We start from the raw sequence: 15,484 nt of genomic DNA on the forward strand, positions 1-15,484 counted from the left end.
TCATTTCAGTTGTCGTAGATAACAATACTTTGTATGTGTGGCACCACTGCTTATATGAATGTTGTGTTATGTCGTACAATAGTACCACAGAATTGGACATTGGTCCTGCTAAAGAAGGACTTTCGGCCTTATTTGGTGTGATACTCTCCCCAGAACCGTGTGTTTATGCTAATACAGTCGCCCAGATACAATTCAAACAACATCATCACCCCTGCATGAGCTACGCGCCCTTAATCATTTAAACGTATTCACAATTTCACACAGACCATCACAGCACAACATGTTGACTTAGAAGTTGAGCCTGTTAAACCACAAATTATCAAACCTTGGAGGCCGGAAATGATACCGCCAAGTTACACATTCATATCGTTCATTATTCCAATTCTTTCAATTTATGCTATAGTAATTCCAACCACTTTCAGATGGTAGGTTATTGGATATGTAGTTTGTTACATGGGAAGATTGTTGCCAGAAATACAATAACAGTAGTAACATCATTTATCGCATTCACTTTCTCACTAAAGGCAAGTTCTACTTGTTTTATTTGTTTTTTTTTTAAATTGCTATCGTTTTTTGCTAAAATAGACCATCCATCTGTTTATTGGATCTCACATGATCTCAGTTACATTTGCTGCGCTAATTGCCTTCCTAACCGCACTAGTCGCACTGACACCGCTCAAATACCTTGGTTTTCGTATCACTAGTAAGCTCAAAGTGATTTAGATTTGGGAAAACAGCCGATAGGATGGGTAAAACATTGCCTCAAATATAGATAATTATGACACTATTTTACACGCTGCTAGTGGCCAATATAGGAATTCATTTTGGTGCCGAGCTTTTTAGGGTACAAAATGGAAACCTTAGCGGCGATGACACGGTGATTATCAGCATTCCTTACTATCCTCTGTTGTTAATTATACTTGCACTTGTAATTTACAATTGATTTAGATAGTAATGGTAATAATCGTTACAAATATTACGGCAGTAGTAGCACAGAATGCGGTTTTGATGACAATTTCAGCATATATAATAGTTTCAGGTAAGAAATATTTTTGATATATTTTTCGCAACGCTGAATTTTATATACAAACCAAATATGTTCTGTTAAATTTGTATATTTACATTTATTTGAAAACGTACGCAGATTTTTACAAATAAAAATTGAAAAATTGATGCTTTGGATATATGTTGTTATTAAATTTTTTTGTTTATTACACGTGATTATATTTTTAACAGGAATCAAATACTTGCCATTATGTAACACAACCGTTGTATTTATACGTTACTAATGCTAAATACATTCATCACTCATTATTTACTGAAAACAAGAGCCATTCAGGTTTGGTACTGGTTTACAATGTGCTTTTTGTGAGATACATATCGCACGATTCACCAACACAACTAGACCCTTCTTCATTTTTTTCCAAAAATGTAAGTGTGTCAATGCGAAAAAATACCTCACTTGCATTGATAGTGTTGGTGTCTATTTTGTCGACAAAGTACCACACGGAAATTGACTTGGCTAGGGAGGCAATCATACACCCCCACGAACAACGCGACTAATTGTCTGGAATCATGCAATATGTGTCTAGTATGGGTAGAATAGATCGTACTTTTGTTAGAGCAATAAATTTTGTACAAAATTCACCACATTGTTATGTTTTTTTGCCGAGATTCTTCAGTACTTTGACACAATCTTTCCAATCCCGTAATGATGTCTACAAATTACTGACTAACACACCACCTCCTGGTATAGATGAATTATATGCCGGCATAAAATACCTTTCTGGACCGGAAAGAATACATGCTGTCAAAGATTCCCAATTTGATGACTACATGGATGAGATAGAGTCAAGGATCTCTAGTATGAACTCGGCATTTTTGGGCAATTATTCACTAAGACTATCGCTGTTAGCACCACAAAATCCAAAGGTTGTGAAAGTTGTTGAGGCAATTTGCGATGCGCTAATTGGTCGTCCAGAAGCGCATCCTAGGGAAATTATTCAGTGCGGCTTTGCAGCAGCCTCAGTGGAGCTTGACAAACCACAGTTTTTCGAGTTTGTCAAACAGCAGCTCACGGCCAATATCGACTTGGCCTCGGCTGACACATTAAACCTATCGCTGCACATGATATTTAAATCAAAACGAACAGACAGAGTTCTTACGGCACTTGTTTGTGAAAAATTAGCAGAACTAACTGATCGTTTCATAGCGCATGATGTTGTTAATACACTTAGAACTTTGTCCCGTACTGCGTTATGCAAGGGATTTTTATTAAGACGCCTTTCTACTTTAATAGCTGATAATCTAGATCAATTTGATAAAACACAGCTTATACACTGTCTATACCGCCTCTCGACACTCAAGTTTGTAACTGAAAAATTCTATTCCAATGTCTATACCGTAATAGAGAGGGAATTAACTATGTTATCTGATCCATTGAAGTTAAAATTACTCATTACTGCTTCGTTGTGTAACCTTAGGGAACACAAAGTGAAGGAACTGTTGAAGGGCATAACTCCAGTTCATGGATGGGAGACAAGTTGCATGTTTGACTACTGTTACTCACTCATATATTTCAATGGTAAGAGTACATCATTTTTACACATTTTAAATAGCTTTACATAAATTTACACTTACATGCATAAAAACTAGTAATGTTTGTTTGTTAATAAATATCATAGTTATTTTCAAATTTTCATCGAAAATAATTTTCAATTCCCTTATTTAAAATTAAATTCATCAATTATTTTTTGAATATGGTGCAAAATTTCATGAAAAATATTTCATTTAGGGGCAGGAAAGGACGTTTCATCCAAGGTAAAATCGTGTCTAAAACTGATAGCCACCAGACAACCCATTACCTCTCGTCGCTACGCCCTCACTTTCAAAGAGGCACTGGACGAATTAGCCGCAACTAATCCTGGAATATATGAATCTTTGTCTCCAGAATGGACCAAAACATTGGATAAGTTTGTAAAGACTGAGAAGGAAAAGATTGAATTGCAACCCGGATTCCAGGAAGTTAAACACGTTTTAGACACTGCGAGTAGACACTTCAATTACACATTTAAACCATTAGAGGCCGTTGATAATTTCCAGGTTAATTTTTTGGAGGAATCAAAAAAGATAGTAATTGATGTGGAGTCACCGACATTATTGTCCAACTTTGCGATTAAACATAGGTAATTAGCATGTATTTAATATTCAAAATGTTAAAAAAATTAATATGATTTTTTTAATTTATTAATTAAGATATTTGAGTGCAAAGGGTTATAAGCCGTTGTGTGTTAGGTATTGGGAATGGAGGAGGATAAAAACTGAGGTATGTGTTTCCCCATTTAGTCTGGTCAGCTAGAGTACCTTAATAAATTACTGCAGACAACTAATGCCGCACTATAGCGCGTCATGAGATGTTTAAATTATCAAAACCTAGAGTATAGTTAGTGTAACTTAGTGCGAGGAACTTTCTATGTGCTTCCGTCGATACGACCAGCAAAATACGGGTTTACTCACTTACGATTCACTAACAAATCTTTTGTATAATATTGGAATACATCTTTCACATACTGAAAAACGAGTACTAAAACAAGGTGCTATTTATGTATGATTTAGAGTACGAGGAGAGAGGCGAGTTTACCCTTGGGGACCTTCTAACTTTGGGCGAAACTTTCTACAATAACCAAGGCATGAAAACACAGATCGAAAATTCACTGGCACTCATTTGTGATGGTAAAACAATAGAAACTAAGTGCTTATTCGACACCCTTCTCAAATTGGGTATGGAAGTATTGTGACTTAGGCACGAAGATAAAGCTGGAGGAGGAGTTGCTTCGTATATTCCTTTGGAATTATTGCCAGGCAGGGGAAGAGATTGATATTGAAACTTTTGTGTCAAGGTAACACATTGATATATTAATGGATGTTTTTCATGAAAATATAATTTCAACTACTTGCCGACATGTATTGTTTACATACAATAATTAAACCGCTTGTGTTATGAGTAACAAATATATACATATATATATACATACATAAATGATTGTGTTTTTTCATTTAAATCGCATATTTTCATAATATTTCTTAATGCAAAATGAAATAAAATTTTAGGAATGTTTAATCGTTAATAAATTTTTATAACAATTACGTTAAATCATAATTGATCGTCATATACTATTGTTTTTTCTAAAGTATTTACAATTTACCAAAAAATAATCCGATTTGCAAGCATGCTTATTTAATTTCATACAAACATATTATCTCATCATCATTACCATAACCTAGAGTATTAAGGGAATGATCAAGCCACTCTTGGTAACTATACTATTCGTAACTTATACCCTTCCTATTAGGATATGTCGGTATGGATTTCTTTCACCTACTACCTTGTACGATAAACCGGATTACTGTAATCCACCAACCGCAGCCATGCCACAAAAAGTTGGAAAGGCGTCTATTATCTCACTACTGAACTTCAAATGTTACCTCAATAACAAGGATTTTGACAAAGTAGCACGAAATATCCAGCAAATCGTTGTACCGTCGAATATCAAATTGCTAATATCACCACCAAATATCTATCTACACAAATTTACCAAATCATTAGCAGATAGTAACAAATATGAATTATGCGCACAGAATTTAAGCACAATACAAGGATTTGGTGCGTTTACAGGCGAAGTCACTGCTGAAATGTTGAAAGTAATTGAAATAATATTCAGGATGTGGGCGTCAATTGGTGCTTGGTTGGCCACCCAGAATTTGATTTGACTAGAGATAAACAAGGCCATAGCGAATATACTGAAAATGCCCAAAAAATGATAAATGCACTAGAAGCCAGCATCACACCCATTCTAATACTTTCCGGAAGCGAATCCACTCTGCGAAATCACTCAAACATTATTGAAAAATCCCTTTCTACGCTCGAAAACCCTCGCAACTGTACACGTACGGATCCATCAGACGTTGAAATACACTACGAATCAACTAATTGTAACGGCTATGAAAACTTCAACGTAGAAAGCGAAGTGAATACGCTGATTGAAAAAATAGACAAATACTTTGCCATGCTACGCGAATATTACCCGTCAAAGGAGTTACACATAAATGTGGCCTATGAGCCAAGGAAGAGCATAGGCAGTGGAATTCCCATGAACCCTGAAATTGTACAGCACATAATCCAGCGATTACACTTTTGGTGTGCAAATATTAGCCCGCACAATGTGGCAATTAGTGTGTTGTATGGTGGCTCCTTAAGTGTTAAAACTGCCAAGGTGTGTAAATATATTATATAGGAATATGTGAGTGCTGGATGCGCTGGGCTATTGTTTGGGAAATGCAGTGTTACAGCAGATATACAGACACTGATAGATAGTCTTAATTAGTGAGTTTGAGTGTGTTAGTGATCATTGCACCAGAGGGCAATAAGTGACCCCATTAATATGTGTGGCTACCCACTATAATTTCTTCCCAGTATAGTATAATTTCGATCATCTAAGTTAGAATGTCTGGAAGGGGTAAAGGCGGTAAAGGTTTGGGTAAGGGCGGTGCCAAGAGACATCGCAAGGTGTTGCGTGATAACATCCAAGGCATCACCAAGCCAGCCATCAGAAGATTGGCTCGCAGAGGTGGTGTCAAGCGTATCTCTGGGCTAATATACGAAGAGGTGCGCGGCGTTCTCAAGGTTTTCTTGGAAAACGTCATCAAGGACTCTGTCACATATACCGAGCACGCCAGGCGTAAGACAGTCACTGCCATGGATATCGTGTACTCACTAAAGAGGCAAGGTAGAACCCTCTACGGTTTCGGAGGTTAAATTTACTTTTAATTCCAAGTGGTATTTTTTCAAACAACAATACAATATAGGCTTCACTCGGGGCCGGTATACTCACGCATTTTTACTACAATAAATCTACAATTCCGATATGTGTCCGTGTATCTCAGAGCAGATACTCTCTATTATAGCTGTGCCACTAACAGTTTGTACACTTAATTTATCATTGTTTTTTGACGACTTCATGTGTGTAGGCTAGTATTTTATTACCGTATGTTGTCTTACACATAGTCGATAATACTGATTTTATGATGCTTGATTGCCCTGTTGCGTTTTTATAGGACTAGATAGGCACTATCTACTTAGATAAGTCCGAAGAAAATATTCAAAAAAGAAAATTTTCTCCCTCAAATAATAATGAATAAATTAATAATAAAAAATCTCACCACATATTGCTAACGTTCGCATTATTCCTAAAACTAATGCTTGCGTATGCAAAAAAAATTACGAAAAATTTAGTGTCATAGAACACATCCAATACATTCATACACTACGTCCAACACACACAAACATCAACACTAGCTAAGACGCTACAGTCTGTTGTGAGCATCGGCTGCGTGGTGTATTGGCCTTCCTACTTCTTTTAGACTTATGGATACAGTTATGACTATGGCTTTGGTTGTGACTGTTTAAAGATGATTGTACTTGGGTGAACATAGCAGTAATTGCAGCTAAGCCCGCAGTATTGTTGTGACGGGAATCCAACGATTCTACTGCATCTAACGACCCAAATTGTTTATAAGACTCTAGATTATGCCCATTGGTAGCTAATAATTTGCTCACTTTGGAATTTTGTTCGACCTCCTGCTCCACCACAACCGTATCCATTTGTTGCACAGCCACGGCATTTAGGGCAAGAGCTTGAGAATGGAGGCCCAACTTGTATGATTTTTCCATTTCGGAAGAAGATCTCTTCCTCTGCATTACATTGTTCTGCGATAGTTTCGTGTTTTTAGATGGAATGAATTTTTTCATTTGCATCTCCATTGTGGGAATGTTCGGTGGTGGACACAACAAACCCCTATGCTGTACTCCAGCATCAGAAATTATTGTTTCAGTGCTTTCATTATAAACTGTACTATTTATAACACCCCTAAACTTGTTTATATTCTTAACATCTTTTACTTCCATACTTTCACTGGCATAGGCGCCAGAAGTAGACCCACCAGGAACATCGGTTTGATCATTGCCAAAATCAGTTTGACCATTTGATTTGCATTCGTTGCTCTTGTACCATTTGTGTTTACCGCCATTTCTACCATTATTTTGCTCATCTTGTCTGGCAAAATTATTATGCCCGTTTGAGTTGCCACTATTATGGACGTGAGAATTGTTATTATCGGAATTGTTATTGTTATGATAGTGGATATTGTTAACTTTCTTGAAACACGAAGGAATGTTTGCCAACCATGGGTGTTCTAACGCCAAAGATGCACTATTGAGCCGCTTTTTGGGGTCAAATGTAAGAAGCCGTTTGCATAAATCTCGTGCTAGGGGAAAGTCTAAAAATGGAGGCATGTCAAAGTCCAGACCATTTATTTCAGCATGTCTTAGAACATTTAAACTAGATTGTGCATCGTACATAATGTCCATACTGGCGGGGGGAACCCCTGTCATTAGTATATACAGGACAACGCCAACTGACCATAGGTCCGAAGCAGGAGAATAATCATAACCTTTCAACACCTCTGGAGCCAAATAACCGTATGTACCTACTAGACGTCGCCTCCCGTTAACGATTTCACATTGCTGACTTTGGGGTGAATCCGTCATTTTACATGTATCAAAATCAATTAGCGATAGTTCGTACCTATCTTCTATTGGGATCATCCTCGAGTTAATGTTCCTGCGGAACATTAAATTTTCTGGTTTAATATCTCTATGTAGTAGGTGCTTTGAATGAAGATATTCAGTGGCTATGAGCAATTGCCGGATTATATATTTACATATATCTTCAGGAATAGCCTTTTCTTTCAGCAGAAAATCGAAAAGCTCCCCTCCCTCCATCTTCTCAGCAATTATATAAAACGAAGATTCTGACTCGTATATTTCATATATGGACATAAGATTTGGATGCCTATCCAAATTAAGCAATTTCTCGCAAAGCGTCACCCAAGTTTGCATCCCATTTGGCCCGGCAGGTATCCTACTCTTGGAAATTATCTTCAAAATTTTATATTTACCCGTCTTACGCTCAATTACATCCCGTAAAATAGGCCTGCTTGACTCCTTTTTTATAGGTTCAGCAGATATTCTAATTTCAGATCCAATGCAGTAATACCTAGATAGGCGTGAACCGGCACTCAGGCGTTTAATGCGTTTGTATTTTGGCAATTGTGCTTCATTTTCAGTGTTGTTGCTGGTTATTGGTATAGGTGCTATCTTTGTGCTGTGGATTGATGATTCTACTTTTTTATCCACTACAATCTTGTGTACATCTTGCTGCGAAGCAGGATTGAGGCACTTTAGATGAGCAGTTTCAAAATTATTTTGTTGTTGCATTGAAAAATGATATTTAAAATTTTAGTACTTTATATTCTGTTAAGTTGAGTGATATGTGTCAAAGTGTCGCTCAGTTAAACTGCATTAACTACATTAATTGGTTGGCTGAATGTGTGAAATGAGTTTAAGGCGTAAAGGCCAAATTCAAGATTCTACAGATTTATAGTTTTGAATCTTCAGCAACATGTAGAGTTTTGTGTAACTTTGGCATGCAGTGTTTCAATTTTATGACGGCACCTATTGCACCAGCACCGTATCATTAGTCAGCATTTTCATGCAACCAACACTATAGAAGCCATTTCTAATCATTGTAATTAAGATTACCGTTTCACTTTCCCAAGTGCCACTGATAACTCATCTTTTTCGTAGATGCAAATTTTCGCATTTTCCGTGGCGCTTTTGGAACATAAGTCACCGTCATAACACCAAACCGTTCAGTCACCCAGTTACTCACTCAACTACATGTTACCATCCATAGATCTGATGCTAGCTATCTTTAATTTGTCACAATTGTTTCTATTTACTACGTTCAAACATGTGACATTGTGTGGCAAACTTTTATGCCTGATTTCTCCCGCTGGTCAACCGCACCAGCATTACGTTTGTTGGTAAAAAATTATTTCCCTAACTAGTAAAATGGACAAATATTCATTTAACCCAATTCTGAACTTTACAATTTGGTTGCATATCAAATAAGTATTTATGATTTCCGTAGTACCCATAATTTTCACATCTACCGGCAAACATTCACTACAAGCTCCTTTTTTGTTGTCAAATCATGTTATATAGTTAATGTGCTGTATGTGTAATGTTTGGGGAAATTTGACTTAATTTTCAACTTTTAAATAAAATCACCCGTCTTATCATTATAAATCGACACACATCACAGGTTACGAGTATGTGTAACATAAAGTGTAAATAATAATATATTTTAACCTTTTGGCAAGAGTTTTAGCAACTAATCTGTACACTATGGATGATAATTGCGATTAATTTACACAAAACTTGGAGTTGTAATACAAGCTACGTGTCTTTGCAACATCGCAGCTTATGTAACTTGACAAAGTATTATTACTTGTTGAATAAATACACATAAACAATGCTAGTCAATGCCACTAGAACACCAAGTAGACTTTAACACGTGAAAAAAGTCATCGAAACCGATACACCCACTATTACTAGTATCAGCCTCCATAATCATGAGTTTAATTTCATCCATAGGTATTGATTCGCCTACGTAACTCCTCATTTTATACCCAGTTGTTGAGCAACGCTGGAAAGACTATCAATAGTTATAGCATCTGTGTAAGTTGTATATTACCATTATCACCCTTTAGCAAATGGAATATCTTTTCCGCTTCTTTCTTATTGCACCTTTTATCAATTATGGATACTACTAATGAGTGAAATTCAGCATAATTTAAGTGTTCATCTGGCATCTTCCCGGCCTTGTCGAATACATCGATTAGCTATGTTTGCGTTATGTTTACCGATTTGTCAGATAAAGATAGACCTAGGGCCCGGAATGCCACTTTACATTGGATAAAATTGATTCGCCCCGTGGCAGTGGTGTCAAATAGATTGAATGCCTGACGTATCTCGGAATCTAGTATTTCGTCTACCAGATTCTCAGATAACCCACCCAACAGTTCAGATTCATCTTCGGATTTATCGCTATCCATTATTTACGTGCTAAATATTTTATGTGGACCCACAAACTAATTTACACCAGATTGTCACGAAAACACTCTGTTTTATGGATAAGGTAACACACATTATATATTTCCCAAACTAGACACCGAATATTCGTGGAGAGTATGTGTTTTTAGAGATATAGATGCTGAAATTTTGATTGACATCAAAATTTAGCAATTGTTATAGGGTAAGCTATGTTCACTACATCCCCACATGACCCAGCCGTAGTATACATTATTGCTGCATATATGCATCTTCTGCTATTAGATCATTTTGCACGAAGTTAACAATTATCTACTTATATACCTTTCTACTACAATAGTTATTTACCGTAGAATTCTACACTATATTTGTTGAATCATAATAAACACTTACTAAAATGGTACGTTGTAATGTTATATTTAGGGACGTGGCCCCAAGAAACATTTGAAGCGCATAAATGCACCTTCTCACTGGATGTTGGGTAAACTGCGCGGGAAGTACGCTCCAAAACCATCTCCTGGACCACATAAATCTAGGGAATGTCTACCACTAATAATACTTTTACGCGATCGCCTAAAATATGCATTGACCTATGACGAAGTCAAACTTATTGCCATGCAAAAACTGGTAAAGGTTGATGGCAAGATCAGGACTGATACATGCTATCCCATAGGGTACATGGATGTTGTTACTATTGATAGGACCAATGAAAACTTTAGGTTACTTTACGATACTAAGGGCAGATTCGTTCCCATCAAAATTAGCCCAGAAGAAGCAGAATACAAGCTTTGCCGGGTCAAACGCGTGGTATTAGGGCCTAAAGAAATCCCACTAGCCGTAACCCATGATGGCAGAACTATACGATTTATCCATCCAGAAGTTAAGGCAGGGGACACTCTACGCCTAGATATTTCCAGTGGTAAGGTGCTTGAATTTCTTAAATTTGAAATTGGTAATCTTGCAATGGTCACTGGAGGGCACAACGTGGGACGTGTAGGCATTATCACAAGCCGCCAGAAACATGATGGCGGCTTTGACATAATTAACATAAGGGATTCCATCGGGAATAGCTTTTCTACAAGAGTTTCCAACGTTTTTGTCATTGGAAAAGGACCCAAAAGCTACGTGACCCTTCCAAAATATAAGGGCATCAAACATACTATTATTGAGGAAAGGAATGCTAGATTGGCCAAGGAAAAGTCTTACTGACATACGCATACACCAAACTCATTGAGAAAAAGTTTGCATTGTTAATTTTGACTACAAATCACATCACATTTATTATTGGTAACTGATAAGTAATATTACTAATTGTCATCTTGTCATCGTGTTTATTATGTAAATAATATAACTCTAATCTATCATCCAACTTAAAATTATTTCTCCGCCACTGTAGACTCTAGTAATGTTGTAAGTCAATTATTAGAAATTAATAGTATGACATTTCCGATGAAGTAAATAACAATTATACATGAGTCAATTTATTTGTAACCATATGAATCATGTATTGGATTGTTTAAATATTTGATAAAAATAATGTTATTCATATAATATAATAATATTTACTGATAATTATTAATTATTTATTTATAGCATACGATACTTTCCACTAGATAGAACTTGATATTATACATCTATGGAAATAATCATTTGTTAAGTAAATCAGATAGTTATTATTACGAATTGTTTCCACATCAATTATCATTATATTTGTTTTAAGACTGATGATAATTATTCAATAAGTAGCTGCCAGCGGTCAAACAATTATTTGCGTTAAAATCTGGAAACGTCAGAACTATATACAAATCACTAACTTAATGAAATGGACATATAAATCGGTAATAGTTGTAAATGTTAAAAAATAACTAACAATAGTAGACAAATACTGTTGGATAGGCATTAAAAGAATGACGTTAAAAATGGCTCGTTATAATTACAATATGGTGATCTAGTGGATTATTCGGAGCTAGAGTTCTGCCTTAATTTCTGTATCGACATCATTCTCATTCTTATTTTCGCCGATATCTAAGCGGTAATCCTGTGGATGCCTTATCACTTCACCAAAATCAGTGATGGGACTAATTGCCACATCATCCATATTTTCATCCCACAATTTTTTGGTGATGCTCTTCTCACCAAAAATACTAAAAAATTCTTCTAAGTTTTCAATGGAATCAGCAGCTTCATTGTCATATATTTGCCTAATTTCATTTTCATCCAAATATCCGTTACCATCAGTGTCAAAAAAAGAGAATTCACTTTCAGAACTGGCGAAGTCTTGACCAGAGGTTTCTGAATTATGTACTATAAAAAATTTTTAATTCTCAAACGCTTTTAAAAATATAATAAAAATGACCAACCTTTAAATTCTTCCAAAGTAATCTTGCCATCCTTATCAATGTCATGATTCTCGAAGACTTCCTGCACATCGATTTCCATCAAAACTTCATCCTTTCCGGGATTGATTAGTAAAGATAACTCGGCGGAGTCCAGCGTGCCGCTTTCATCCTTATCCGCTGCTTTAAATCTTTTCTTCAAACTATCTACATACTTACTACCATTAATTTCAGGGGAAGAATTTACGAGTGTGTTGTGTAGTTCATCAAAGGAAACTACACCATCACCATTTATGTCAATTTGAACCAATTCGGAGTGGATCTGCTTTTCAGTCAATATTAAATTAATTTTATCGTAATGATCGACAACTTCATTGTGATCTAATATACCGTCTTTATTTTTGTCAATAAGTTCAAATAATTTATCGCACCTTTTCGTTAGCTCTTCCTGACTTATATCCAATGATTCGGCGATATTCTTTGCCTTCACATATACAAGCAATTGGAGTGTGATAAATAAATACACAAGCCTTATACTTAGTTTCATGATTGTTTAATGTGGTTGGGTCTAGCCCTACTATTTACAAAGGTCTACACATTCAACCCATTTTCTTCCTCTAGATCATCACAAAGCCTTAATACTTTATCTGATTACATAGCTTCGAGGAAGAATCCGCACATACCTCCAGAACAGATAAAATTTCCCAGCACTAAATTAGGAATTAAAGCCATGCAACGCTGGGGACGTAGGTATGTCTTGCAATTGGTTTTTAATTTCAACAATCACATTATATCATCGAAACAATGCACAACTTAGAATTGTTTTTATTCAAATGTTTCCATAATAGTTAACATAGATACGAAAATGAACTCAAACATCGCAATGACAACTACTCTGGCCATTTGCAAACGTCGCAGCCAGAACCTGAAACAATAGAATCCATGATGGAAGAGGATGTTGTTGATTGGCCAAAGCCAGTGTTTAGAAAGGCAAATTTATCCCTTTGGTTTAAGAATAAACAGGTAATTTATAGCGTCTGATATAGGGTATCACATTAATTATTTAGGATCGCCGTACAGTGCTTATAAGAACCTACATGGCACATGGGAAGTAGGTCAATACCAATACTCCTTTGATAGGTAACGTACTAGTACTATCAACTATCCATATCCACAAATGTCATTTTCAAAAACCATGCATTTATAACCCATATACATTTATTAAATTGCATTCAAATCTAAATATTGTATATTTTAACATATAAATACGTGTAAGTAAAATATGATATTGCTAATATAGAATCCAATCAGATCCTTTCGCCCCTCCTTCAAATCTACGAATAAGACTACCACAGGATATAGCCCAATTTCCTCCAGAATTTTACAGTACAAGAATACATAATATTGCATTATGTGACTACATAGCTAGGAAAGCTTTTGAAATTTTGGATCCAGCACACAAAATACACATAGTAAAGCCTACCCAATTGGTACTAGAAAGGTCAAGTGTCGTGATTAATAACAATTTTGTTGAATTGAGACTATTTGCCAATTTGCCGGTAAGTTGGCAATTTATTTAGTCGCATGGTAGGAGAATATCTGGAAAACATGCTTCTGTCGTGTATTGCCAAACTTTGCCTAAGGTATTGAACAAAATCCTCAAATTCGAACACCACAACTACAATGATATCAAGACACACGTGGCGTGCATTCAGGATCAAGAGTTCCTTAGAGGCAAATTGGATGATTTGGGGCTTGTTGCGTTTGTGAAAGATGGTTCAATTCTTCCTCGGATCTCTGGTTCATCAGACGAGCCACTCATAGCAGATACGTTACCATTTGTGTCCCCAGAATCGCTACGAGTTGAGATAGATTTACCAAATGCCGGAAAAAGTAAGTCTGGATTCAAATAGTAATAGGGATGGGGTTAAAAAAGGGTGTAACTATTATAGTAGGTGGTGGTTATCATGGGAAAACCACCCTTTTAGAGGCGTTGCAAATGGGAGTTTACAACAAGGTTCCTGGAGATGGCAGAGAATACACAGTAATAAGTCCCAAAGCAGTTAAGGTAGGAATTAAAGGATGAAAATTTTTTTTTAATAATTTAATAAATATTTTTATACAAAATATTATCTAGATACGATCTCAAGATGGCAGGCCTGTAACACGGTGCAACATGTCTATATTCATTGATAACTTGCCAAACGGAAAGGTTGGATCTGATTTTTCCACAAAAGATGCATCTGGTTCTACTTCCCAAGCCGCTTCTATAATGGAATCCATCGAACTAGGTGCTGATACCCTACTTTTGGATGAAGATATTTCTGCGTCTAATTTGCTATACCGCGATGATATAATGGAAAAATTAGTCAGTATGCCACTCAAATTATATAGCTTCTGAGCCAATAACACAATATATTAACACAATAAGACCTTTTTATGAGAATTTGGGGGTGTCAACTATACTAATTTCTGGGTCTTGTGGACGATTTCTGCAAAAGGCACACACCATAATTCAGATGGAAAACTATAAGCCCATAGATCTTACATCCAAAGTTAAAAATTCACTATTAGATAGTATAATTCCAGTGAAAGATGTAGAGTTGTCACAGCCAACATCACAGAGGACAATATCTCCTGGTGATGCTAAAAATTACGTAGAATCATTCATTCGCTGTAGAAAGATTAGACACGTTGGGAAGGATATAATTACTCACAACGAAGATATAAACCTTATTGATTTGGAACAGTTGTGTGAGTGGACCCAAACCAACACCATCACTAACATAATCATCAATCTGGAACAATACTACAAACGAGAACTCAAGTAATTCGGCCATTAAGTAGATTAAAGGATTTGCTTGAAAACATATACAAAGTTCTGGAGGGAGATACCAAGGCTTTAGACCTTGAAACTGGCCTTTGTGGACTCGATAAATTTACTGGTTTCAAAACCTTCCCAGTGGTGAGTTATAACAATTATCTAGGGTGATATGACTATGCCACGATTATTTGAGGTGGGAGCTGCAATAAATCGCATGAGGTCTTTAGTGGTCTCTAAAATAGATAATAATGAAGTAAATTAAATGTTTGTAGATAATCAATTTTAAATGCTAACACGCTTGTTTGACACTTT

General features: G+C 36.1%; 10 protein-coding genes across 10 annotated transcripts; 7 read left to right on the top strand and 3 right to left on the bottom strand.

The window, feature by feature from the left end:
• BmR1_04g06131 (conserved Plasmodium membrane protein, unknown function) lies at nt 69-1,563 on the top strand (the record flags this gene model as incomplete). The annotated part of the gene is made up of 9 exons (XM_021482477.1): nt 69-157; nt 178-244; nt 265-425; nt 446-524; nt 586-703; nt 724-749; nt 773-928; nt 949-1,039; nt 1,340-1,563. The coding sequence occupies 9 exons, from the start codon at nt 69-71 to the stop codon at nt 1,561-1,563; spliced, it is 1,011 nt and encodes a 336-aa protein (XP_021337706.1).
• Nucleotides 1,564-1,593: 30 nt separating this feature from the next.
• BmR1_04g06132 (conserved Plasmodium protein, unknown function) lies at nt 1,594-3,402 on the top strand (the record flags this gene model as incomplete). The annotated part of the gene is made up of 4 exons (XM_021482478.1): nt 1,594-2,584; nt 2,795-3,185; nt 3,256-3,325; nt 3,346-3,402. The coding sequence occupies 4 exons, from the start codon at nt 1,594-1,596 to the stop codon at nt 3,400-3,402; spliced, it is 1,509 nt and encodes a 502-aa protein (XP_021337707.1).
• An 11-nt stretch (nt 3,403-3,413) lies between these two features.
• BmR1_04g06133 (calmodulin-like protein) lies at nt 3,414-4,300 on the top strand (the record flags this gene model as incomplete). The annotated part of the gene is made up of 5 exons (XM_021482479.1): nt 3,414-3,437; nt 3,458-3,593; nt 3,616-3,780; nt 3,803-3,899; nt 4,285-4,300. The coding sequence occupies 5 exons, from the start codon at nt 3,414-3,416 to the stop codon at nt 4,298-4,300; spliced, it is 438 nt and encodes a 145-aa protein (XP_021337708.1).
• BmR1_04g06140 (Triosephosphate isomerase) lies at nt 4,297-5,384 on the top strand (the record flags this gene model as incomplete). The annotated part of the gene is made up of 3 exons (XM_012794380.1): nt 4,297-4,701; nt 4,722-5,273; nt 5,295-5,384. The coding sequence occupies 3 exons, from the start codon at nt 4,297-4,299 to the stop codon at nt 5,382-5,384; spliced, it is 1,047 nt and encodes a 348-aa protein (XP_012649834.1).
• Nucleotides 5,385-5,503: 119 nt separating this feature from the next.
• Nucleotides 5,504-5,815, top strand: BmR1_04g06145 (histone H4; the record flags this gene model as incomplete). The annotated part of the gene is made up of 1 exon (XM_012794381.1): nt 5,504-5,815. The coding sequence occupies one exon, from the start codon at nt 5,504-5,506 to the stop codon at nt 5,813-5,815; it is 312 nt and encodes a 103-aa protein (XP_012649835.1).
• A 540-nt stretch (nt 5,816-6,355) lies between these two features.
• BmR1_04g06155 (Protein kinase domain) lies at nt 6,356-8,335 on the bottom strand (the record flags this gene model as incomplete). The annotated part of the gene is made up of 1 exon (XM_012794382.1): nt 6,356-8,335. One exon carries the CDS (start codon nt 8,333-8,335, stop codon nt 6,356-6,358), a length of 1,980 nt encoding a protein of 659 aa, XP_012649836.1.
• A 1,102-nt stretch (nt 8,336-9,437) lies between these two features.
• On the bottom strand, nt 9,438-10,017 carry BmR1_04g06160 (Caltractin; the record flags this gene model as incomplete). The annotated part of the gene is made up of 4 exons (XM_021482480.1): nt 9,438-9,568; nt 9,592-9,636; nt 9,657-9,804; nt 9,826-10,017. 4 exons carry the CDS (start codon nt 10,015-10,017, stop codon nt 9,438-9,440), a joined length of 516 nt encoding a protein of 171 aa, XP_021337709.1.
• BmR1_04g06165 (small subunit ribosomal protein S4e) lies at nt 10,410-11,221 on the top strand (the record flags this gene model as incomplete). The annotated part of the gene is made up of 2 exons (XM_021482481.1): nt 10,410-10,412; nt 10,436-11,221. The coding sequence occupies 2 exons, from the start codon at nt 10,410-10,412 to the stop codon at nt 11,219-11,221; spliced, it is 789 nt and encodes a 262-aa protein (XP_021337182.1).
• A 757-nt stretch (nt 11,222-11,978) lies between these two features.
• On the bottom strand, nt 11,979-12,895 carry BmR1_04g06170 (endoplasmic reticulum-resident calcium binding protein (ERC); the record flags this gene model as incomplete). Its single annotated transcript, XM_021482482.1, has 2 exons — nt 11,979-12,304; nt 12,373-12,895. 2 exons carry the CDS (start codon nt 12,893-12,895, stop codon nt 11,979-11,981), a joined length of 849 nt encoding a protein of 282 aa, XP_021337710.1.
• Nucleotides 12,896-12,904: 9 nt separating this feature from the next.
• Nucleotides 12,905-15,434, top strand: BmR1_04g06175 (Uncharacterized protein MJ1628; the record flags this gene model as incomplete). The annotated part of the gene is given in 12 exon segments (XM_021482484.1): nt 12,905-13,098; nt 13,206-13,371; nt 13,395; nt 13,416-13,488; nt 13,649-13,907; nt 13,929-14,241; nt 14,262-14,416; nt 14,486-14,720; nt 14,743-14,988; nt 15,010-15,175; nt 15,193-15,313; nt 15,336-15,434. The coding sequence occupies 12 exon segments, from the start codon at nt 12,905-12,907 to the stop codon at nt 15,432-15,434; spliced, it is 2,028 nt and encodes a 675-aa protein (XP_021337711.1).
• Between the last annotated feature and the right edge of the window lie 50 nt (nt 15,435-15,484).

This window comes from Babesia microti, chromosome IV (genome assembly GCF_000691945.2).
Source record: "Babesia microti strain RI chromosome IV, complete genome".
In the NCBI taxonomy this organism is placed as follows: Eukaryota; Apicomplexa; class Aconoidasida; order Piroplasmida; family Babesiidae; genus Babesia; species Babesia microti.